Source organism: Sceloporus occidentalis, unplaced genomic scaffold, assembly GCF_023333645.1.
Source record: "Sceloporus occidentalis isolate IW3139 unplaced genomic scaffold, rSceOcc1.0.p SCAF_3, whole genome shotgun sequence".
NCBI classification, from domain to species: Eukaryota; Metazoa; Chordata; class Lepidosauria; order Squamata; family Phrynosomatidae; genus Sceloporus; species Sceloporus occidentalis.
This window is the reverse complement of record NW_028316983.1, coordinates 104,013,618-104,039,465: the sequence shown is the minus strand read 5'-3', so window position 1 is coordinate 104,039,465 and position 25,848 is coordinate 104,013,618. Positions and strand designations below refer to the sequence as shown.

At 40.7% G+C, this 25,848-nt stretch overlaps 1 protein-coding gene across 1 annotated transcript; it reads right to left on the bottom strand.

The window, feature by feature from the left end:
* Positions 1–1,326: 1,326 nt before the first annotated feature.
* Positions 1,327–24,513, bottom strand: LOC149316510 (glutamate--cysteine ligase regulatory subunit-like). The gene is made up of 7 exons (XM_089515710.1): positions 24,272–24,513; positions 15,575–15,640; positions 10,936–11,020; positions 6,345–6,401; positions 5,233–5,435; positions 4,827–4,941; positions 1,327–3,247 (listed from the first exon to the last, which is right to left on the bottom strand). Exons 1-7 carry the CDS (start codon positions 24,395–24,397, stop codon positions 3,075–3,077), a joined length of 825 nt encoding a protein of 274 aa, XP_089371836.1. The 5' UTR covers positions 24,398–24,513; the 3' UTR covers positions 1,327–3,074.
* Positions 24,514–25,848: the final 1,335 nt, after the last annotated feature.

Genomic DNA, 25,848 nt, shown 5'->3' with positions numbered 1-25,848 from the left:
GACAGTGAAGAAAGCTGATAGGAAGAGAATAATATGAAGTGTGGTACTGGAGGAGAGTACTATGGATACGGTGGGCTGCTAAGAAGACCAATAAATGGGTCCCTTAGCAAACCAGACCTGAACTCTCCCTAGATGACTAAACCGAGACTGTGGTATTTTGGCCATATCATGAGAAGACATTACTAATTAGAAGAGACAACAAGTGCTTGCTAAAGTTGAGGGCAGTACGGAAAAAGGAAAAGCATATTCTAAATGGATTCAAGCCAGGGCCATGAATCTGCAATAACTGAAATGGGTGGTTAAGGACAGGGTGACTTGGAGATCTCTCATTCATAGGTCAAAGTCACCTTGAAGGCAGTTAAGAAAAAACTATGTTTTCCCAATGAGACAACACATGGATTCACATCTCCCATCTCAGATGTTACTGTACTCACCTGAGTAAATTACTCTCTTGAGAAAATATATTTAAAAACCACCTGCATGCAGGCATACCCGCACGTTCTCCCACTTTTCTGCATGTATGCACACACAACTCACCCGGCCACCTCAGCTTGCAGGGATGGGAAGCATTAACATTTTCCGCATGCTTCCTGGAGTGGTGGAAGTGACAGCTTTTGTATGTGTGCATGTGCGTGTACATACACTTGGAATGATTTCAAAAGTGCAATGTAGTAATAGGTTGAACCGATTACCTGAGCTGCAATGCGGTGGGAGGTTGCTTTTGATTATAATTTCACTGCTGCTTTTCTATTTGCTATATATGTGATGAAAACAAAATAATCAGAATCAAAGGAGGAAAGAAAAGGAAATGTTATTTGACAAAAAAAAAATTCTATCAATTTCATGTTGAGTTTATAAAACATTGTTCAACAGTAAAATGCTGGAAAAACTATTATTCCTGAAAAGGGAAAGTCTACATCTGGAAAGAATTTTAAGGAAAACATTGTAGAAACATTGTCAGCTGTGCTCACAAAGAAGACTGCAAGGCTACTGTGAAGGAGGTCCAACTTAAGTCGTTTCGTGTTCTTCCTTTTGGCTGGGCTCAAACATATCCACAAACCCCATCATTTGTGTATCGGTCCATCAGCAGCACCTAGTATGAAACACTGAGAATGGATGGTAAGGCACACACCAGGCTTACATTTTGTTCTTATAAAAGAAGACTCATTTCTTCATCATGTCAACATGAGCTTCACAATAGGGTATGGATGTAATAAATGTGTACAAATTTTAACAACTGTTCAGAGACAAAAACCACACCAACATCTATTTGCCCACTCACTCCCCAAATCCCAGAAATCTGCAGAAGAAAAACTTGCCAGAAGATTTCTGTAAAGCAAGCTCTTTTTTTTTTAATCTACAATAAAGATTTCAAACTATTAAAAAGTTCATGGTACACAGGTTTAAGAAAGATCAGTTAATTCTTGACAACATAACTGCAGCTCTCTACAGTTCCAACCCTTTATTATTTCATCAAACCCCATTTCTGATTAACATAAGATTTCAATACATTTATTTTTATTATCACCTTTAGAGTTATTCAATTATTATAAGCAGCAATTGAAGCTTACTCCAGAAACCTGTAGTACAGGTTTTATTCAGGTCAATTTTATTAATTTTCCAAAACTTGGGTAGGTAGCCTCATGCATTACTCACTACTAAGGCCTCAATGATTTCAACAACTTGATAATGGAATTTAGGCTGCATCCACTCTGCAGAAATAATCCAGTCTGACGCCACTTTAATTGCCATTGCTCGATGTTATAGAATTCTGGGAATTATAATTTTGTGAGATATTTAGCCTTCTGTCAGAGAGTTCTGGTGCTACAATAAACGATAAATCCCAGGATTCCATAGCATTGAGCCACAGCAGTTAAAGTGGTGTCAAACTGTATTATTTCTGCAGTGCAGATGCATTATTGCAAATAACAGCTGAGATCTGAGGTATTCATCACATGCTTACAAAATGTTTTAGGACCCAGCACCAACACATGCTAAAACCCTCTACTGAAATATTTTTTAAAAGCACGAGAAATTAATCCATTGGAATGGATCAAAGTATATAAATATGATGACAGACTAAATTTATTCAGTGTAGCTGCCTAAGTTGTCTTTTTTGTTATTAAAACATTAAAAAAATTAGACTGTAGATAAAGTTTACTATCTCTTATGATGCCTTTCATTGATGCATTAATAGGTTTACAGATACCAATTTTAAACTTATTGACATAACACAAAATTTACAAAATGCTTTTCTTTGTATAGAAGACATTGCTTTTGAAGTTATCCTGATGACAATTAGAAGGCTGTTTCTATTGCAACAATTCCTTAAACTAAGTAGCCAAAAGCATTAAATGCACCAAACTTTTTATGTTATGAGGAAAACACAAGCTTCTTCTGGGTAATGCAAATTCTGATCAGAGGTCCTCAAGACTGTTGGAAACATGCTATCTCTTGGACCCAAGCCATTGGAAACTGACACAGCAACAACAGAAGAAAATAAATGTATTCAGGATCAAATAAAAGGCCCATTGTACTATGATTTGTTTGGGGTAGAGAACCAAATATAAATTCATGTATATTTTAAGGAATTTGTCTGCATTCACTTAATTTTATACCACTGTCTTAAATAACAGAGCTGCTTATTCCATCAGTGTTACTACTACTATATTTAGTCTGCTATCAGTCTAGCAGCAACAAGGTTTAACAAGTTAAATTTCTCTTTGCAACTCAAAATAATTCAATCAAAATATACCTAGTCAGATGTTTAGTTTATATTAGTCATTAAAATATTCTAAATATTATTTTCTTTCTCTCTGTATAATCTCTATATCAGCAGACAATTGAATGAAAAACAGCATTTCACATGTGAACAAGTAGTTTTCAAACACAGACCACATATGAAAGAAAAAGAAAGGCAAAAGACAACAATGGCATACAATTGCTATGCCACTATGTAGTAATATGGGTTTCACTGACTGATAAGAAAAATGTTTGGTCTTTATGAATTCCAGTTTGCAATAGTGCAAGAATAGATAGGGTCTCTCTGAGGAAGTTTATTATTAAGAACGACTTTAAGATGATGGTACTCTTCTAGCTTGCAAGATGTAGCCTTTGGATTTGATAATTCCTCTGCTCTTTACAATAACTGAATATCGTAGAAGCCACAGTGGAGTCCATTCATGCACTTGACAGTCTGGGAAGCTTTCTTGAAGGGTTCCTTGGAAACTTTTTTCACAAAGCAGTTCTAAAATTATAAATGTGACGCAAGAACAGTGTTTTTAGGTGATTGTGCTTATTATTCAAAATACTTATTAGTTTTCAGACTCAGTGATGCAAACAGTATTTCACACACACACACACACACACACGTTATTCCTAAATATTTTTACTTAATGCTCTGGCTTTCAGCAGGCTGGGGAAGTTCTCTTTGCTGGAGGCTAAGTTTACCCCCATGCAAAACCTACTACAGTGGTACCCCGGGATACGAATGCGCCGCCTTACGAAATTTCCGGGTTACGAAAAAAATCCATGTAATTAAATGTTTCCGGGTTACGAAGGTTATTCCGGGTTACGAAGAAAATTTTTGGTGCTTTTCGGCGCGATTTCACACGAAATCGCGGCTTTCGCTATTAGCGCCTATGGGCTTTTCGGCTAGCGAAAGTTTCCGGGTTACGAAAGCGGCGGCGGAACGAATTAATTTCGTAACCCGGGGTACCACTGTACTGCCAACAAACCAACAAAGGGAAGGATCTCAGTCACAAGCATACTAACCAAATAAGACCATCAGAAATACACAAGCAAGTAACAAAAACAATAAATGTTATGTAAACGTAATTACAAATATAACGAAGGCATTATAAAGCCTGTAGATTTTGGTCTTTCTTATACAGCTGGCCCTCCCTATCCACAGATTCTTAATCCATGGATTCAACCATCGATGACTTGAAAATATATATATTCTAAAAAATTCCAAAAAGCAAACCTTGAGCAGATACCAAGAGCCCACCGTATACTATAACTGCATTTTCATAACACATCACTGGTTGGTTGGTTGGTTGGTTGGTTGGTTGGTTGGTTGGTCTGTCTGTCTGTCTGTCTGTCTATCTATCTATCTATCTATCTGTGATAATATCATTCAGTTAGTCAATCTACCGGGGCTGCAGTTACTGTTGCTCAAAACTATCAGTGCAGCAGTAGGCCTGAACGAAAGGTGGTAAGCTAAATCATGCCAGAACATCTGGGAAGGAATAAGCTTGTGAACAAACTATGACCATCCCATGTGCTTTTAAAAGCAAACTGTGGCTTTGCCACTGCCTTTAATTTGCTTTTAAAACAAGATATGTGAGAAGTGTACACTTCATTAACAAGCTATTCACACTCCTAGGGAACTTCTGAGAGCAGTAATCAGTTTAAAAGCAAGGTATGTGCTCTTCACATGCCTTGTTTCAAATGTAAACTCAGGCCTTGTGTGCTGCTCCTATTTGTTACCAGCAGCAGAACTCACAGAAATGGAGGAGGAACACTACTTGTGGCCTGCTCACTGACTAACCTTGATTTAAAACATCCACAATGCACTCTCCCCCCCCCCCACTGTATAGCAAACTGATATGCTATACAGAATAGACAAGCTCAGATAACAGAGCCAATTATTTTGTGATATGCGAATGCCACAGACTTCATACAATGCAAAGCAATTCTCCTAAGTATCATTCTGAGAGAAAGGGGGGATATAAATAAAATAAAATAATGAAATAAAATACTTAAATAATAAAATACTTAAAAAAATAAAATAATGAAATAAAATGTTTTTAACCCAACTTTACCTTTTGGATCGTTATGAGTCAACAGCTGGATATCAAACTCTTTTGCAAATGCAGTCAAATCTGGGGGCATCACACAACAGGAAGCGAGATTCACCTGATTACTGCTTGGTTTCACCTAAAAATGCAAATGAAGCTTTCTTCAGATGAGAGGCAGTGTTTTCCTTGTGCTGTATTACATCAAGAGACTAGACACCTTTTATGGCTTATGGAAAACTGCTTCATAATTTATTTAACACAGAACATGCTTTATGTGTACAACATATGGGTGCATATTTGCTCAACATGGTATGAAAATATGTATATTTTGTTTACAGTTATATGGGATTTATTAGGATCTATAGCAGAGCAGACTAGAGGGGAAAGGTAGCATTACTAGATTATTTCATTTGCACAGCTTGCCTCTTACCTGTGCCCACAAGAATAGTTGCTCCAACAGTGCTTTATCTAGGTCAGAGGTCCCTATGGCAATAACCTGTTTGTTTTGAACCAAGTTTTCAAGCTCTGCCCAATAAGGCTGTAAATACTCTAAAGAAAGATTAATTCCATCTTCTGTTGGAGGAGGAGCAATGATCACAGAATCTAACTGGTCAACTCCAAGGGCAGAACATGCTGAAAAAGAGAAACAGTACTTGCTAAACTGGAGTAGAAAAGAAGCACGGATCTACTTATCTCCAATCCATTTATTCTACCTTTTGTATAAGCCCCACAGATGCAAAGATCAAGCAAACATGATATTTTAAATGACAAAGAACCTATACTAAGTGAATTCAACAAAATATGCTGAAGTAAGAGAAACTAGAAGAGTTTTAAAATAGCTGTAGATAAAAAAAACTGTAGAAAAGTTACCTTAAAATGAATTGGGAAAAGGCACATGACACTAAATAGGGCCAGTGGGGATACTTACAAATTTAGGTTTATCTACAAAGCCAAATACCTCTCTTTCTACTCTGTACCCCAAGGCAGTTTCCTGCGCCAAAGCTTTGCTGTGAGAAACATGAATATATAAACTTTGTTCCATGTTTCTAAATATGCTTGCAATGCAACACCAGGGTTCACAAAATCTGGATTTCATGTAGATGATAATAGCATTGTATTTACTTCTGCTGGATGCGAAGGTTAACTGTTTCCAAGTTTAGCTTAGAAACCATGATACAACAGGTACAAAGGATATTAGCTTAGTACAGCTGCAGGCTGAGTATCCCTTATCCAAAATGCTTGGGACTGGAAGTGCTTTGGATTTTGGATTATTATTAGTAGTACTATTATTCTGTAATATATGTAATGCAATATGTTGGAGATGGGACCCAAGTCTAAACATGAAACTCATTATGCTTCATATACACTCTATACACATACCCTGAATGTAATTTTGGGGAATATTCTGGATTTCAGAATTCTGAATAAGGGAGATGCAAACTGTATTAGAAAAGGCTTTTTTTAAAAAAAGAAAGAAAAAGAAATGAAAAGGGAAGGAGTCACTCAGAAGTCACATTTTAATCTTTTTAATCTTTAACTTACTCATACTGACTGCTTCTCTGATCGATGCGGTGTTTGATCCAGCAATAAACAATTTTGCTGAAACGAAGAATTGAACTTAATAAGGAAAGATAACATCTACTGCAATAGCATAAATCTCAAAGCCATTTGTTTTCAGCAAACAAACTTGATATATACTGATGGCCACTGCTTAGGGTACACCATATCCTTTATGCACAGGCGGCTCTATGTTCAGTTGCCAGCATTTTGCCAAAAAGTGCACTCACAGTAGGTAGTAATATGAAACTCAGTGAAAAACAAATACAATTGAAGCATCAAAACAGACTGAAAGATAAGTAACAGCACATCAACAAAAAACAACAGCACCCAATCTGTCAGAGCCACTTCAGCAATACAGCAAAGAGGAGACAAGCTCAATGTGCTTTAAGATAGTTAACTGTTTATTCAGTGTTTAAAAAGCCCAACCCATTTCGACCCCACTAAGGAGATTATCACACGAAGGCTGATTTACCGTTCTTAAAATGTGGCTAGATCGTCTCTAAAGCGCCAGTCGCACTTCTCTCCCGTGATGGAGATGTGCTGTCATTAAAACGTCCGCAGAGCTACCATTTCTCTGCATAATGGGAATTTTCGTTATGCAGAGAAATGGCGGGCCCACAAATGATTAAATAATGGGATGCCTCCATGATGATTTTTAAATGGGAGACAAGCGTAACTGATGATCACACCCTCACACTTTAGGGATGATCTAGCCACTTTTTAAGGACGGTAAGCCTCCGTGTGATAAACTCCTAGGTCTTTTTCAAGAGCCTTCACAAGAAATCACTGGAGTTGTGAACGCTCTTCAAAATACAGGGCCATATACATTAGGTTACATCAGCAATAACCTAATGTAACTGCCGAAGTCCTAACTGAATTAAAGGACAACTGGAGGGCAGGTGGACTCTCACAGTGGGCAGTTCCATTAGCCATAAAACTAGGGACATGGTCGCTCAGCGGTTAAGACGCTGACTCTGACAATCACAAGGTCAGCAGGTTGGCAGTTCGAGACCCAAGCACTGTGTGACGGAGTGAGCTCCTGTCACTAGTCCCAGATTCTGCCAACCTAACAGTTTGAAAGCATATAAAAGTGCAAGTAGATAAATAGGTACCACTTTGGTGAGAAGCTAACAGCGATCTTGCAGTCAGGCTGGCCACATGATTAGAGATCTTCGGCTTAGTAATGGACATGAGCACCATCCTCTACAATTGGATACGACTTGAGTATCATGTCAAAGGTGAAACATTTACCTTTTTCAAAGTAAAACTGAAAAGTGCATTTCTCTGTCCCTTCTCACCTACAGTGAACAATTGAAAGGGGGGGGGGAGCAATTATCATTCCCCATCTAAACTGATAAAAAAGACCAGAAAGTCACAAATTTTGCTGCTGTTCTTGTTGATTTTATTTTGGAGATGCATACATGTTTTGTTTATTCTATAATATTTTCTGTCCCAGTAGGATCAGAGACTTTTTACACTATATCGGAAGGTCAGTTTATTTTAACCTAGTATAAAATAATAAAGAACAGGAATAAAAATACTGTGCATACATTAGGCATGTACAGCACTTAGATCCAAGATGAATTTCTACACCTAGGCCTTGTCTGCAGAGGCCAAATAACATGTCCTCCCCTCAATCCCACAGCAACCAGTCTGGACAATGCAGGGCCAATCTCCGGTTCTGGTGCAAAATGTCTGGACATCATCCAGCCATTTCAGCACCAAAGGTGATGTATACCTGGAAGGGAGTTGGAATGGATGGCCCTTGTGGTCTTTTCCAACTCTATGATTCTATTGTTCTACCTCCGCTTAGAACTGATTAATAGAAGTTACTTTTTGCTCCGGATCTTTTATAAAAACCTAGAGCCCTTTGATATGATGCTGGGTGACTGTTTATGATATGTCCCAATCTGCTGTCCACCAGCAACAGCACCACAAATCACTCCATCTGAGATCCTAACAAGGTACCCAGCCATGTGATCGATGCTGTATGCCTTCATTGCTGACTTCAGAGTGAACAACCTGTGCCCCTGCAGCAAGTGGCACAGTGGGATGTGTGTACAAACAGCTGGTCAGAGTCGCTCTAGAGTGCCAGGTAATAGGGGGGCATGGGGTCACTTTTAGGGCCAGAATACTCCAGGCTGTTTCTGGAGTGTTCTGGCTCATGTGGAGCCAGCACTAGTTGGTGTGGCCATCACTGTGAGATGAACATACTGGGGCATGGAGCAGTTATCATTGTTCCTTATGCTATTTAAGAATTTAATATTTTCAGTGTTGAGTTAAACAATATAAATATTTATACCCAAATATAAGTATTAGTAGGCTATTTATTAACATCCAAACCTGCTGTTAGACTAGTCTTTAAGGCTGTTGAAATAACACACTTTGTTCATAAGTTGGTGTGTGCCTTCAAGTCATTTCTGACTGATGGTGTTTTCTTGGCAAGATTTGTTCAAAGGATGTTTGCCATTGCTTTCCCCTGAGCTGGGAATTGAACTCTGGTCCCCACAATCATAGTCCCAACACTCAAACCATGATGCCATGCTGCCCTCCCCCCCCACGTTGTTCATAAATTAGTTAGCATATAAAATTGTATTATTTGATATATTTTCTGATTTTTCAAAATATTAAAACCTTTACTGTATACAATCAAAATAGTGAATATTCTCTATACAGAAGAGAAGGGGATAAATTGCTCCATCCACTGTACATTACTTAAACACATATATCTTAGTTTTTGCCATCAGAAAAGTACACGGGAATGATGTTAAAGCAGCAAAATAATTTTAGTTTCAATATGAAAATAATGTCCTGTATTCTTTATCAGGTACTTAGTTAAACATATGCGGCTCACAAGAACTTGGTAGAATGAGCTTTTGTAGACTTAATTAAATGTAATCAACTTAAATGTTAAGTGTAATTAACTTAACACTTAAGTTATGTTCTTAGTTAAGTGTAATTAACTAAGTAAGCTCTTCTGGCCCAACCCCTACAAACCTGATGAAAACGTCATTCACCCACGCTCCGATTACTAGAGGAATTTACTGATGCCCAGTAAAGCAGGTGGGGAGGAGCATTACAATTGTGGCAAAATCATCATTAAGTAGCAGTTGTGAAGATGGAAGAGTTACCTAAACTGACTCATCTGTAACTGTTGAGTATTCATGATCATTATTTAGTCATGATTTTGACAACGGGCATCAGCTGCATGGAGTTATTCTGCCAGCAACTGGAGCATGGGCGAATAACATTTGTGTCAGGTTTGAGGGAGGTGTTGGCTTGCATTGACACTGCAGATATAATGCAGACTGGCACCACTTTAACTGCTATAGTTCAATGCTATAGAATTCTAGGATTTGTAGATTTGTGAGATATTTTAGCCTTCTCTGTCAGAGAGCTCATGTGAAACAGCAAACTACAAATCCTAGGACTCCAATGGAGGAAGCCATGACAGTTAAAGCACTGTCAAAGTGCATTATTTCTACAGTGTAGATCCACCCCTGAAATACCTGATGTGTTAAATCATGGCATCAGTAGACATTTCCCTTTCTCCAGACCCAAGTCAGAGGTCTCTAAACAACCACAACAATAAAACAAGATAAAAAAAAAAACCCAACCCCAAACTTCATTGTACTTATAACATCTGTCAGTTTTTGTAATGATAGGCAGACTCATCGATTCATTGGCAGATATTCTCTTGTCTATTAGAAATTGTTTTATCAGGACAGATAAAATCCTTATTTGAGATCAACAGACAAATGTGTTGATCAGGAAGTGTATTTCAGGTTATTTGCCACACCATCACCAACCAGCACGTTTTGAGCTCTTATGAGAAAGAGCAGGGTATACATTAAAACAACAACTAAAGGCAAGCATTACAATGCAGCCACACCTAAATGTAAGCATATTAAAATAGAGTCATATTCCTGGAAGCTTCTAAGAAGTATAATTTAAAAAGAAACCACAATGTTCCTGTGATGCTTTTTTAAAAAAGTGTGTGTGCCTTCAAGTTGTTTCCACCTTATGGCAATCCTAATGTGAAGTTATCATGAGGTTTTCTTGACATGTTTCTTCAAAGGGGGTTTGCCCTTGCCATCCTCTGTGGCTGAAAGATTGTGACTTGCCCAAGGTTATCCAGTGGTTTTACCTGGCCAAGTCATGATTTGAACCCTGGTCTCCAGAATCTTAGTCCAATGCTCAAACCACTACACCATGCAGGTCTAAAAAGTGTAACAAGACTTTAAAAGGAGGGCGGGGGTAAGACACATGCTTTCAGCCTCAGAAGAAGGCAATGGCAAACCTTAAAACAAATATTTCCAAGTAAACTCCATGATAGGTTCACTTAAGGTTGCCATACGATGGAAATGATTTAAAGGCAAACAACAGCCACAGGACTTTTGATTACATCTGGTTTCAGTAGGGATGATGAGGCCCTTGATGGGTCGTAGCAGTGCTGAGCTTTATTATCCTCTGTGTGATGATGGAGGAGTCCAGAATCCATCTAATGCACCATTCTGCATCCAGGGTTGACTCCCTCAAGACTCTTGTGAATCAAGCACACCAGTGAATTTACCTGAAACTTTAAGTTCTTCCCTTTCTTCAGTATTGATCTTTTCTATTGCTTGAGCTATAGTGCAGTCAAGGACTTCTGGCATCTCCTGCAAATAAATATGTCACAGTCAGAAGATGCTTACCAGCTCAGTCTGAAGAAGAGCAGTATGTTAAGGACTGGAATTTTCTCTCACTATTCAGGCAATTTTATTTTTTTTATATACAGTATTTTATTTTATTTTTATACTATTGCTTGGAGAGCATAAGCACCCAAGCACCGTGGGCCTGGGTGTGGTGGCAATAATGATAAAAGACTGATGACAAGAAGCAATGACAATAAATGAAGATGAACAATGATGGCAAAACAAAAGAAGAATGATGGAGAGAACAAAGATGCCAAGAGCTGAAGTTCAATGAAAAAATGCTGGTTGATCTTGTTGAGGTGTTGCAGCTGTGGTGGATGAAAAGGAAGTGAAAGATTTGGCAGAACCCCACACAGACATGCACAGTGAAGAGAGTTCCTGCCAAAAGATGCTGTTTCCAGCTCCGGAATCTTACACTGGTTTCTGCACAGAACAACCCATATGTGTGAGTCAGACAGCATGGAGAAGAAACTTAATTCTTTGGGTTTATGGTTCATAGGATCCAAGCCTGGATTATGAGAACCTACATCCCTAAAGGAAGCCTGTACGCATCACTGTTCTGATTTCAAAATCACTGTAGCCCCTTTCAAACCACCAGCATCACACATGCTTTAGTGGCCATCTATACAATCCCATGTAAAGGTACTAAGGCCTGTTACAGACTGCCAAAATAAAGCTGCTTCGGGTTTCTTTGGAGGTATGTAGGCTTGCCATATCCCGCCTGGGGGCGGGACTTTCCCGGTTTGGGACGGGGCCACATGGTCCCACCCTGGTTTAGCCCCTCCCCCAGGACCTCCCCCCCCCCAGCAAGGCCCTGGAGGCAGCTCCAGCCCTCCCCATGGCTGTGTGCCACCCTCCCTGCCTGCCTGGCTGGCTTAGCCTAGAGAGCAGGTCTTAAAGACATCTGCCACTCAGAGCGATTGCCAGCCCACTTGGTATATATACCCTGCAAGAGGCATTACTTTCAGGTTACAGTGAGCAAAGAAAAAAAGGCCATCAATCGTTCCTGTTTCCCTGGGAGTCTAAATGCCTCATCTTTTAAATGTCTACCACTCAGTATTGTTGTAATTCTTTATCACAGGGTCGTTTTTGAGGCCCTAAACACCTTTCCTTGTAATATTTCCCGAAGCTGACCAATGGGAAAGAAGCAATCAGCCCTCCCCTTGGGTTGGTTTTCAATGGCTTGGAAGGAAGAGATTTTGCCTTGCAAGTTGCTGGTAAATAATAGAAGGCTTTGGGGTTGCAAAAGGCTGCAGAAATAGTTTGACCCCCCCCTTAAACATCCATGGCTCAGTGCTATGGGATTCTGGGAATTGTAGTTTCTTGTGGCACCAGAGCTCTTTTGACAAAAGGAGACTGAATGGAGGCATTGCCTGGCTGGGGGCAGAGCCTCTTGCCAGCAGTGAGAAGGCTGCGATGATGAGGAAAAGCAGGGGCTCCTCTGGTGGTCCTGGCCACTTCCCTTGGCCCCCTCCTTCCTCCTCCTCCTCTCAGAGCTCATTCACACTCCCTGGCTTTTCTCTCCCCCCCCCTCTGCACTTTGAGACCCCTTTAACTGCCAAAGCTCAATGCTCTGGAATTCTGGGGTCTGTGAGGCATTTGGCCTTCTCTGTCAGAGAGCTCTGGTGCCACAATAAACTACAATTCCCAGGATTCCATAGCACTGAGCCCTGGCAGTCCAAGCAGTGTGTTTTGGACACAGAGATCCTCCAAATGAATCTAGTCCCTAGCTTTTATATCTCTCACACACACTGCAGGAATAATAACCCACTTTGAGACTGCTTTAACTCAGTGCTAGGGAATCCTGGGAATGCGAGTGTTTGGGAGACATTGAGACTTCTCTGTCAGTCATGGCTCTGAGGCCACAATAGACTACAATTCCCAAGATTCCCCAGCACTGAGCAGTCTCAAACTGGATCATTTCCTCAGTGTGGATGCACCTGGGGAGGAATTCTGGGCACTGCAGTTCAACTACGTTTGGAGGGTTATGGGACTCCCTGTCAGAGATAGCTCTGGGGCCACAATGTACCACAATTCCCAGCATTCCCCAGCACTAACCCAGGACAGTTAAGTCACTCTCAAACTGGATTATTTCCTCAGTGTGGATGCAGCTTTGGTGAGGAACTCTGGGCATTTCAGTCCAGCATTGTTTTATTTCTGCAGTGTATTTTGGACCAGAGACAAGGTGACCAGGCATCCTCCTCCTTTTCCAGGACATGTCCTCCATTTGGATCATGGCTAAGAAGCATGGATTTATAATTACATGGGTGTTTTTAGCTTTTATTTTTGGCCATGTCCTACATTTTATTTGCTTGGGTGCCCTACATTTTGGGGTGAGGGCATTGGTCACCTTGGTCAGAGAGCTTTCCAGGGGTTAACTGCCATTCTGCTGTGGTGCTGGAACAAACCACCATTCCCAGAATTCCATAGCATTCAGGCAAGACAGTTAAAGTGGTCTCAAACCAGATTATTTCTCCAGTGTAGATGCAGCCCAAGCCTTTTGCCTCTCTTATGCCTGAGATTTCAAAGCCCAGCCTTGGCACCACAACAAACTACAAATCCCAGGATTCCATAGGATGGAGTGATGAGAGTGAAAGCAGTGTGGCAGCAGCCTAAGTATGCTTAATGCAGTTCTTAACATGGTGCACCTCTTGCCTACAGAGTCTCACAAGACTTTTTTGTTTAACAACCTGTACCCATTAACTCCATTTCATGTCTCCTTTATTTAGTGGGGAGGAATAGAGACAAAACAAGTCAAAATGAAGAAAAACCAAAGTCCCTTGACCAAAGGGTTTGGTTGTGGAATAAGCCTCTGAAATATGCAAGAGGCAATGTTAAAATAAAGCCATGATCAATGCCCAAATGTGCTGTTTGGAATGGGGAGAGGGGGGTGGCCAGAAAGGGAAGTAGATTTCCGTGATCTGTCTACGAATAATGTCAAAACGTCCTCCATTTTGATCATGCCTAAGAAACATGGATTTATATTAACATTTCTAAAAAAGCCTCATTTTTTTCATGTGTCCTCCATTTTAAAAAATGTGTCCTACATTTGAAAATGTTGTCCTGCATTTGTCCCGGTTTGGAGGTCCTCACTTATGGCAACCCTAGAGGTATGCTATTTAAATAATGCATGGGTCGTAAGAGTCCGGAGGTCGCGCCAAAGCCACACTCCATTCCTAAGCCCTGGAGTGCAGCTTTGGTGCAGCTTCCGGATTCTTAGGATGCATGCATCATTTAAACAGCATACCTCCAAAGAGACCCGAAACAAGCTTTATTTTGGCAGTCTGTAACAGGCCTAAGTTTTCACAAACAGTGCCACTCCAATCTCCTCAGGGGTCCACATGTGTGAATTCACTTTCAGTTCTAACAGCATCTTGCACATTGAACAAGCATAAACAAAGCATCAGAAGTTAGAATGTAAAATAACTGCACAAAGTCTCACGACATAACCTAATTTCATTCTGCTACCACCATGGACTTTCAGTGTACATTGGGCTTTTTTGCATAACAGAAATGGAATATGAAAATCTTCTACATCAGTGTTGAAATGATGTTGGAGCCAACACATTTTCATTCCTGGAAGCAACATCTGTCTTTCCAGTAACCAATTCCATTACATAAAGACAAGAGCCAGGTTGTACTTGTGATATGTTGCCAAAATGAACCTGAACCAAAAATCTGAACAAAATTATGGCAAGTCTCCCTCTATATTTCTTCTTTGGTCTCCATGAACACAAATGGGAATGGGGAAATTCCTCTCTCTGCTTGTGTACTTTCCACAGATTTTTTGGGAAGCTACTGGGGAGGTGAAGGGATGAGGGAGAAGTCCCATTGCGTTAGCAAGTCTACTAGCTTGATACTGATTTCAGCCTTTCCCCCTCCTTTATCTGAAAGTTTCTGTTGAATCTGAAGTGAAGTGGGGTGGGATCAGATTTCCATTTCAGAATAGGAGTTAACATGCTCTGATAATGATCACTAGCTCACCAAAACCAGATTTCTCATAAATAATAAAACCAAGTTCTGGTAGAGTTTATATCTTTGGGGTTTGTACCAGAGCATGCAAAAGTAACTTTTGGATGTATACCTGGCCTAAAAGGAGAAAAGAGGCAGGCAGTATATTTGGACTTATTATCTCCTCCCATTTACTGTCATCCCTTTTCTTGTGTGCATAGTGTCTTATTTAGATTGTAAGCCTGAGGGCAGGAAACTGTCAAATTAATAAACTGTAAGCCACTCTTAGGGCCTTTTTGGCAGAAGAGTGGGGTATAAATATTGTATATAAATAAATAACTAAACTTTAGTAAGAAATGAACTATTACGTTTTCCATACAAGACTAACTACAAACCTTTACTGGTCTGAACTTGAACCAACCTGGAACAATTTCAAGTATAGCTGAACCTTAAATGGAAGTGAACCCAAAAATAAATGTAATGGTTTGACTCCCTGGATGAAGAAAATTCTGATTATTTTATTTATAAAGAAGCAAACTGGTAAAGAAACAAGAAAATGATCATTACCTGCATTAGATCTGGGCTGATCTTTGAACTCCATTCATTTAAAGTTTTCTGAATGCAATCTCGCAGCTGTAAAGCAATGTATTTGTTATTTAGGAACTCTTAGAATTTTTTATGCAACAGAATGAGACAAACTATGCAGCACAATAGCAGAGATGTATACTCATTGCTAAGACAGTGTAGATGAGGTTATCTTTCACACTGCACAACTACAGCACTGGGATTTCCAGTTTAGAGAGGGGCATTTAAGAATTCTCAGCCAGAGAATTCCAATTTCTAGTGTCCCACCAAACTACAAATCCCAGGATTCTGTAGGCTGTGGCCATGGAAATTCACATAGTATCTAAGTGTTATAAGTGTGTACTGTAGTGTGAAAGAGATTTCCCTGTTTATACCTTTTTTGTTGTTGATGTTGTTGTTGTGTGCGTTCAAGTAGTTGCAACTTATGGTAACCCTAAGGTTGAGAGAGTGTGACTTGTCCACGGTCACCAAGTGGGTTTCATGGCGAAGCTGGGAATCGAACCCTGGTCTCCAGAGTCACAGTCCAACACTCAAACCACTACACCATGTTCTCTTTACCCTTCTCCCAACTCCTTTTATCACTTCATTTATGTAATTATATGAACTACCTATCTAACACTTTGTTTAACAATAGAGCTACAATTCTAGACATGAAACAATAAACTTGTAAAACATTTTTTTACTTCTCTCACTAGTGAATTGGGTGTCACACATTAGGACACACTGGGATCCTATAAGTGTCTGAGCAAAACTGCTATGTGTCAAATCATCTCAAGGTATATAGCATCTTTTTTAGCTGGGATGGGGAAAAGGCCCAAATCACCTATAGCCAAAGAACTGGAAAATATGTGTATTCTTGGTTTTTAAAAAAGGAGTGTCTAATCCACTAAGGTTCATTTAGGTCTTCATTCTCTTTATCAGAAACCTTGCAAATTAAGACAAGACACTACTACACCAAGGATGGGAAATGTGTGGCCTTCTAGATTTTGCCAGACTACAACTCCCATCATCACTCACCATTTGCTGTGCTTGCTAGGACTGATGGGAAGTGCGGGTCAACAATATCTGGAGTGTGTCATGATCTTCACCCCTCACTTTCAGTTCCCTGAATACTCACCAGTTATTCACTAGTGGACTTTCCATCCTCCCTCCAACCCAGGTTAAAAGGCTTTTTTTGTACATTATTTCTTTCAAGCTGACCCCTTCTAACTGAAGAAAAATAAGGAAGGCCATATTGATGGTGTCTGGTAAAATCCATTTACTTTCTTTGTTGGAACAGCTCAGGGCAAGTTTGGGTCCAGACCTGGATGAAAAGTGGCATCTATTCTTTACAAAACCCTAAGAAGCAGAATCTTTCAACTGATCTTGCAGCTATGAGAATGCTTATGGTGGAATGACTGTTTGCATGTCCTATAATTTTACCCCAGTAAAACAGCAAACTTTAAGTTGACAGATCAATCAAATCAAAGGATGTGTTGATTAATAATTGTGGCATAATTACAGTAAATGATGGACAAATCTTATTTTATTTATTTATGTACTGGATTTATATCCCGCTTTTCTCCCCCAAATGGGATTCAAGGGATTCATGGGATATTCACACTGCAGAATTAAAGCAGTTTGGCACCACTTTAACGGCCATGACTCTCTCTTACAGAATCCTGGGATTTGTAGTCTGGTAAGGCACCAGAGTTCTCTGACAGACCAGACTGAATACCTAGCAAAACTACAAATCCAAAGATTCTGTAAGACACAGTCATGGCCATTAAAGTGGTATCAAACTGCTTTAATTTCACAGTGTGTATTTGCTGGATTAGAAGTTATTTCACATTTTCTTTAGAATTTCTCAGTGGCACTTTTTAAATTGAGGTCCTGATGTTATTTAAATTTAATCAAGTGACTTGGTTTAAACTAGCAACTTACTGATCTTTTACCAATTGACAGCTCTAATATACAGGATTCCCTGTCCCCTGACTTTGGATAGGTCCATTGAGTACAATGTAAACTCACAGACAGAGGTTTGGGTTTATTATCTGGCTGGTTTTCCCAGCTATTTAAAGCACTTGAAAAAAAAAGTGATTTTTGAGTGTTCAACTTGGGAGAATCCTTTTCACACCAAGAGGTCTCTGACCGCTGACAACAGAACTCTAACCTGTTACAAAGGATTCTGGGAAATGCTCTAAGTTGGTGATTAGAGCATGTTGGGAGAGATCATCCGGAGACATGGGGCGGGGTGTTATCAGTACGCTGATGACACCCAAATATACTTCTCTATGTCTCGGACTGAAGCAGTGACTAAGGATGGCATCTCTCCTCTGAATGCCTGTCTTGGGACGGTAATGGACTGGATGAAGGAAAACCGACTCAAGCTGAATCCAGGTAAGACGGAGGTACTTGCTATAGGAACCCTGAATCCAGGAATGGAGTTGTGTCAGCCAGTTCTGGATGGGGTCACACTTCCCTTGAAGGATTCTGTTCGCAGCTTGGGGGTGCTTCTTGACTCATCGCTCCAACTGACAGCTCAGGTGGATACAACAGTCAAGAGCGCCTGCTATCACCTTCGTCTGATACGCCAACTGCGCCCCTTCCTGGAGCCGAGGGACCTGGAAACAGTAGTACATGCACTGGTAACCTCTTGATTAGACTTCTGTAATGCGCTCTACTTGGGGCTACCCTTGTGCCAAGTTCGGAAACTTCAGCTGGTACAAAATATGGCAGCCAGATTGATCGTGGGAACTTCTAGGAATGACCATATAACACCGGTCTTGAAGTCCTTGCACTGGCTGCCTATTAGTTTCCGGGCAAAGTACAAGGTGTTGGTGATTACCTTTAAAGCCCTACATGGCTTGGGCCCAGAGTACTTGAGGGAACGCCTTCTTCCCTATTGTCCGTCCCGCACACTAAGGTCCTCTGGAAGAAATCTACAACAGCCAAAAAAATCTAGCTTAACATCAGTTTCCCAGAGGGCCTTCTCTACTACTGCTCCTAAACTATGGAATGACCTGCCGGAGGAGATCCCACACATTCCCACTCTGGCAGCTTTTAAGAAAGCACTCAAGACGGATCTCTTCCGGCAGGCCTTTCCAACTTAGTTACCCTCCCCAGATATAGAGATACCTGTCCCCTCATCTGTCTACTTCCCCCCGCCAATGTTTCTGCCTATTTTTGTTTGTTCAATGTTTTTAATGTTTTAATATTATTACTGTTTAATTCTGTTTTAGTACTGGGAATGGGGTGGGGTGGTAGGTCTAGGGTTTGATTTTTTAACTCTATTGTAATTTGTTGTATTTTATTGTTGTAACCCGCCCGGATTCTTCATGATTGGGCGGGCTAGAAATAAATCTATTATTATTATTATTATTATTATTATTTTCATCATCATCATCATCACCTTCACCATAATCTTAAGAGTGTGTCCCAGAATCCTTTCTAACATGCTGGAGTTATATTGTCAGTGGTCAGAGATCCCTCTGCAGACCACCTAGTGTGAAAAAGATGATGGTGGTGATGACGATTTCTTAGTCCCATGGATCAAGGTGGGCAACAACAAAAAAACAATAATTAATACAGTGGACCCTTGCTATACGCTGGGGTTTGCTTCCAAGATCCCCCGTGTATAACAAAATTCGTGTATGCTCAAGTCCCATTAAATATAATGACATAGCAAAATGGTGTCCCTTATAAAAAATGAAAAATCAAGGTTTGATATTTGAAATTTATACTTTTTTGGAACATTTTCAAACCGTGGATACTTGAATTCATGTATAAAAAATCAGTGTATTGGAGGTCTTTAAACTAAGGCTGGATGGCCATCTGTCGGGGGTATGCTTTGATTGAGAGTTCCTGCATGGCAGGGGGTTGAACTGGATAGCCCTTGTGGCCTCTTTCAACTCTATGATTCTATGAATAACATCAATTAAAACACATTAATTAAAACATGCAACAGTTTAAAAGGACAAATAAGACACTCATTTGTACAGAGTATTGGCCAAAGCGGCTGGCATCGTCTTTCACACACCCCTCCAAGATAACACACACCTTGCTATATATCAGAGGTCCAGATCAGTAGTGGAGAAGAAGCACCTGTCTATTATCAATATTCATAGTCAGAGCATACCAGTATTCACAGGGCCCTTGGATCCCAATATAAAAACTGTCTGGATTAGAAACAATGCTGCAGTTTGAAATGATGCACATAGATTTCAAAAAGGATCAGAAAAAAGAAATAGATGCCTCTGGCAACTGCTTAACAGGGTGGAGCTGGAAGAGCAAGTTCTCTGCTTGTCATGGGAGTTACAAAAAAGCTCCCTGCAGGGAAATAAGAGGCACAGGTTGGGCTGCTGAAGGCTCTTTCTCGTTTACTCATTACAAGTTTGGGCTGGAATTAGTGAACATAGAAATATCATGTCAGGTAACTACTGAAACACTGTAAAGAACAATGCATACACTTTTCATACACCAGATTCTACAGATATGGGAAAATTTTGTCCTCAGTTGCCTTCCTTCTACTGAAACAACTCTCTAATATGAGGAGAAATGCAGCAAGAAGAAGGTTATGTGTTGGATAAGAGAAATGCAAGTGGACACTGGGAGGTGAGGAAAGGAGGTGACAACTCCTGTCTGTCCTTTTCACATTTTTAATATGTTAATTGTCTGTTAATGTTAGTTTATAAGGTCTATTTGTGACTAGCTTTTTCACAAATGTGATCGTGCAATTTGTCTTTTCTTCCTTTTTGTTTTATCGGTTTGTAACATTACATTTGTGAGGGCTCATGGATGAAACAGGGTCTAATGGACCAGGGAAAGAAACATGGGGCACTCATGCATCAGTGGCTACTGCCATTTATTTCTTATGTTCTGTATTGAAATGTGTGCCAATACCCCTCAATCTTTCTTCAAAAATTACTGGTGTTAATACCGGCTGTGCTCACAGTATAGAAATGCCTACTTTTTCTTTTCCACTGAGCACAAGAGTTATTTACATTTCAGGCAGGTTGCTACTAAGGACCTGTCAAACCTAATTTCATTACTACCTAAGAATGGAATGGAGCCCATAGTTTGCAGAACAACAGCTTTCAATCCTCATAATCTATGTTCTAAATACAGAGAGGCAGCTGGCGCCACAGATAAGCAGAAAAGTAAATCAAGTTCATCAACAGAATAATACTAATAGGAAGAAAATTATTATTTGTTGTAGTTGTGTGCCTTCGACTTATGGCAATCCTAAAGGGAACCTTATCATGGGGTTTTCTTGGCAAGATTTGTTCAGAGGAGCTTTGCCATTGCCATCCTCTGAGGCTGAGAGAGTGTGGCTTACCCAAGGTCAACCAGTGGGTTTCATGGCTCAGCTAGGAATTGCACCCTGGTCTCCAGAGTCAAACATTCAAACCACTACACCATGCTGGCTCTTTACAAATTGATTTACCATTCAATAATTGATTGAATAGGTCTATTCTAGTTGGATCAAAAGGGATGCAGTGGCTTAGTGGTTAAGATGCCAGTTCTGACGACAGGAAGATCGGAAGGTTAGCAGTGTGAAGCCCAAGTGCTGCATGATGGAGTAAGCTCCTGCCACTAGTCCTAGCTTCTGCCAACCTAGCAGTTCGAAAGCATGCAAATCCAAGTAGATAGTTAGGTATCACTTTGGTGGGAAGGTAACAGCGTTCGGTGCAATCTTACTGGCCACATGACCTTGGACATGGTAGTACATGGCCTATGGCTTCACTACTCATGGTTTAGAAGTGAAATCTACAATATAAACACATCTATTTGGATTAGTCAAACAAGCTAAGGATCTGCATGAGGCATTTCTGAGATTTCAATGTCATACATTGAAAACAGATCAACAAACCAGATCAACAAAGTCCAGCAGGTAACCAGGAATACAGGCCCAGAATATTAAGAACAGAACAGTGACTGAGAATTTGAAATGGCCCTCCCTAAATTGCAAATTCATAGGATGGATGCATGGCAGTTAAAATGGAATGAAAGGGATCCGGGAGTCCAAGTAGACATGAGTCAACAGTGTGATGCGGCAGCTAACAAGTCCAATGCAATTTTAGGCTGCATCAATAGAAGTATAGTGTCTAGATCAAGAGAAGTAATAGTGCCACTCTATTCTGCTCTGGTCAGGCCCCACCTGGAATATTGTGTCCAGTTCTGGGCACAATTTAAAAAGGGACATTGAAAAACTGGAGCATGTCCAAAGGAGGGCAACCAAAATGGTGAAGGGTCTGGAAACCATGCCCTATGAGAAACGACTTCGGGAGCTGGGGATGTTTAGCCTGAAGAAGAGAAGGTTAAGAGGTGATATGATAGCCCTGTTTAAATACTTGAAGGGATGTCATATTGAGGAGGAAGCAAGCTTGTTTTCTGCTGCTCCAGAGAATAAGACAATGGAGCAAAGGATGCAAGCTCCAGGAAAAGAGATTCCAGCTCAACATTAGGAGGAACTTCCTGACAGTAAGGGCTGTTCGACAGTGGAACACACTCCCTTGGAGTATAATGGAGTCTCCTTCCTTGGGGGGTCTTTAAACAGAGGCTGGATGGCATCTGTCAGGGATGCTTTGATTGAGATTTCCTGCATGGCAGGGGGTTGGACTGGATGGCCCTTGCGGTCCAACTCTATGATTCTACAGTGCTACAGATGTGTAGTGTGAAAAACACTGTCTCTGTGTGTACAACACCTAGAAATACCTGAAACATGGAATAACATTTCCTGCACCTGTGCCACAATGGACTTCAACCCCTAATAGCTTCCCCCATTATAAAATCTCTACAGTGCCACAATAGTCTGTTGTTTCTGCTGGAACAGACTTGCACGGCAACCCCACTGAATGCAAAGCTAAGTTGTCGGTGTCACCAGCTTTCCTCAGGATTAAGTTATAAATTAGACCCCCCCCCCCCAAAGGGGAGAACTTCCTTGTAAACTCGTTTGTCTAGAAAATGGGATTTAGAAAAAACAAAGGAAACTAAAGTACAAGTGACAGCAAAATCAAGGTTTGCTTTTTGGAATGTATATATTTTTAAAAATATTTTCAAGCAGTGGATGCTTGAATCCATTGATAAAGAATCCATATGGATACAGAGGGTCAATTGTATGGCAGAGCAACAAACTTCATGGCACAGGTTTCTGAACTATGGGCCAAGACATGGTGAAAGTCCTAAGGGAAGTCTTCCAATATCAATGCTAGTAAAACACTCTTAGCTCAGCCCCAGCTAAAGTGAACCAAGGCAGAAGTCAATCAATAACCAGAGAGGCTTCCAATCCTAGCCATGCTTTATGGGAAGGCAGTAAAATCAGGGCCAAAACACACTGCAGAAATAATCCAGTTTGAGACTGCCTTAACTCCCTTGGCTCAGTGCTAGACAATCCTGGGAATTGCAGTTTATTGTGGCACCACAGCTCTCTTAAATGGCTCACCAAACTACAGTTCCCAGAATTCTGTAGCGTTGAGCCAGGGCAGCTAAAGCAGTCTCAAACTGGATTGTTTCTCAAGTGGGTTTTGGACCTCAGTCACAAGTCGCGGGGCCAGAATTTGGTGCCAACTCCAATCTCCCATTCCCAGCCCTGGGTCCAGGGGTGCATCTTTTCCTGGGGCTGAGAGCGTGTGACTTGCCCAAGGTCACCCAGTGGCTTTCCATGGCTGAGTGGGGAATCAAGCCTTGATCTCCAGACTCCTAGTCCTAGGCCTCCTTGAAGATTCAATCCAAAGGACTGTGACAGGCTGAAACCACACTGCAGAAATAATCCAGTTTGACAACGCTTCAACCGCCAAGGCTGCCAATGCTATAGAATCCTGGGAAGTGTAGTTTCCTGAGACATTCAGAGAGAGAGAGAGAGAGAGAGAAAGAGAGAGAGGGAGAAAGCTGTGGTGCCACGACCAACTACAAACCCCACAGCCTTGAGCCAGGGCAGTTAAAGCGGTGTCAAGACGGGTCATCCCTGCAGTGCAGACGCTGCTGCCATAGCCATACTCCTCCTGAGGGACTAACAGTAGGAGAACTCCTCCACAGACAATGATATAACATATTGGTTATAACACATATAATCATAATAATATACAATAATATATTAGGTTATATAATATATAACAATATGTATTATTATAATATAATATAATGTATAATATAGAATCACATATGACATATATAATAATATACAATATTAGATATAATCAGATATCATATATAATAATAATATGATATAACATATACAATACTATTCAATAATACACAATGTTATATAATATATAATACATAATATTATAGTATAATATATATAATAATTAATAATAATATGAAATAAAATTTATAATTATAATTTTATATTTATATTATTACAAAATAAATAAATAAAATAATAATAAAATTATATCATAATTATCAGAGATAACATATAATATTATACAATAATAGATAATATTATATAATGTATAATAACACATATTATTATATAATATCATATATATAATTATCAGATATGACATATATTATAATATTAACATATTATACAATATACAACAATATATAGTCAGATATCATATAATAACAATAAGTATATATAATAATAATAATAATAATAGTCAGACATAACAAATAATAATAGTAATCCTCCTCCTCCTCCTCCTAGACCTTGCAGGAGGAGGAGTGGGGCCCCGCAGAGCCTGCCTGACTCACCTCCTCGCTGGGGCTGGCCGGGCACTTCTTCTTCAGGCGGCCCCAGTTCATGAGGTTCCCCGTCTGGAGGTTCAGGGTGCCTGCCTGCCCGAGCAGGACCCCGCCGAGGCCGCTCTCCGTCCCCATGATGGATGAGAGAGAGCCGCAAGGAAAAGTGCTTAGTCACTCTCCTCGCTTGGTTACAAATGCAAGCACTGCAGCAGCAAGAGCAGCCGCGGCCGCGCGCGCCCAACCAGCAGGGACCGCTGCGGCGCGCGACTGGAGGAGGGCGGTGCCTTCGATTCCCTCCTCCTGGCGCGCGCAGAGTAAAAGGCAGCAGCCACACCACAGCGCCACTGCGCATGCTCCGGACGTCAAACGCTGAGAAATGTCTCTCTTTGTTTTGGAACAGCGCCCTCTGTCGGTTTTGTGTGGGACTTTCTTTCTTCTTCTTACCAAGTTTCTTCTTCAGACAAGAGTTATTGTCATGGCCACCGCCCTCTGAGGCTGAGAGAGTGTGACTTGCCCAATGTTGTCACCCAGCGGGTTTCCATGGCCAAGCCTGGATTCAAACCCTGGTCTCCAGAGTCTTAATCCAATGCTCAGACCATTACACCATGAACCTCTAAAAAGTGTAACAAGACTTTGCAGCTTTCCTGCATAGAAAGGTCTCCTCAGGATTTTTCTGAATTGTCACTTCTTGTTGTTGTGTGCCTTCAGGTACACAACTGTAGTGGTTTGAGTGTTGGACTACGACTCCAGAGGCCAGGGTTCGGATACCTTGCTCATCCTTGTTAAACCCACTGGGCCACACTCTCTCAGCCTCCTCAGGGGAAGGCAATGGCAAACCTCCTCTGGACAAATCTTGCTAAGGAAACCCCATGACAGGGTCACCATAAGTCAGAAAAGACTTGAAGACACACAACAACAACAACAACAACAACAGCGAGCCTAGTGTGTTTGCCAAGTTTTTCCAAAGAGGATTTTGCCATGGCCACACTCAGAGGCTGAGAGAGTGTGACTTACCCAATGTCACCCAGTGGGTGTCCATGGCCACGCCAGGATTCGAACCCTAGTTTCCTGAGTCCTAGTCCAACACTCAAACCACTAGCCACACAGGCTCAATATCACATTGCACTCTTATAGTGCTATTATTCCACTTTGACTGCTCCGGCTGCCTCCTGTTGCATTCTGGGGTTTGTAGTTCAGTGAGGCCTAAGAGCTCTCTGAGAATTCTAAATGCCCCTCCAATTAAACTGCAAATCCCAGAATGCAACAGGAGGCAGCCAGAGCAGTTAAAGTGGAATAGCAACACTTTAAGAGTGTTGTGTGATAACTGCCAGGGCAGTTAAAGTGGTCTCAAACTGGATTATTTGTGCAGCGTGTTTTGGACCATAATCTCACTCTCTTTTTGCTTCATGCATCTGGTGACTACAGTTATTCAGATGCATTTGTACAAAAAGCATCACCAAATTGGGTTGTTGTCATCCCTGCATGATCCCTGCTGAGCACAAATATATGAGTCTCCAGACAATGTTGTCTTCAGCATCTGCCCCTTCTGTGTTTTCTCCCTGTCCTGTTTTTGTCTCCTTACACAA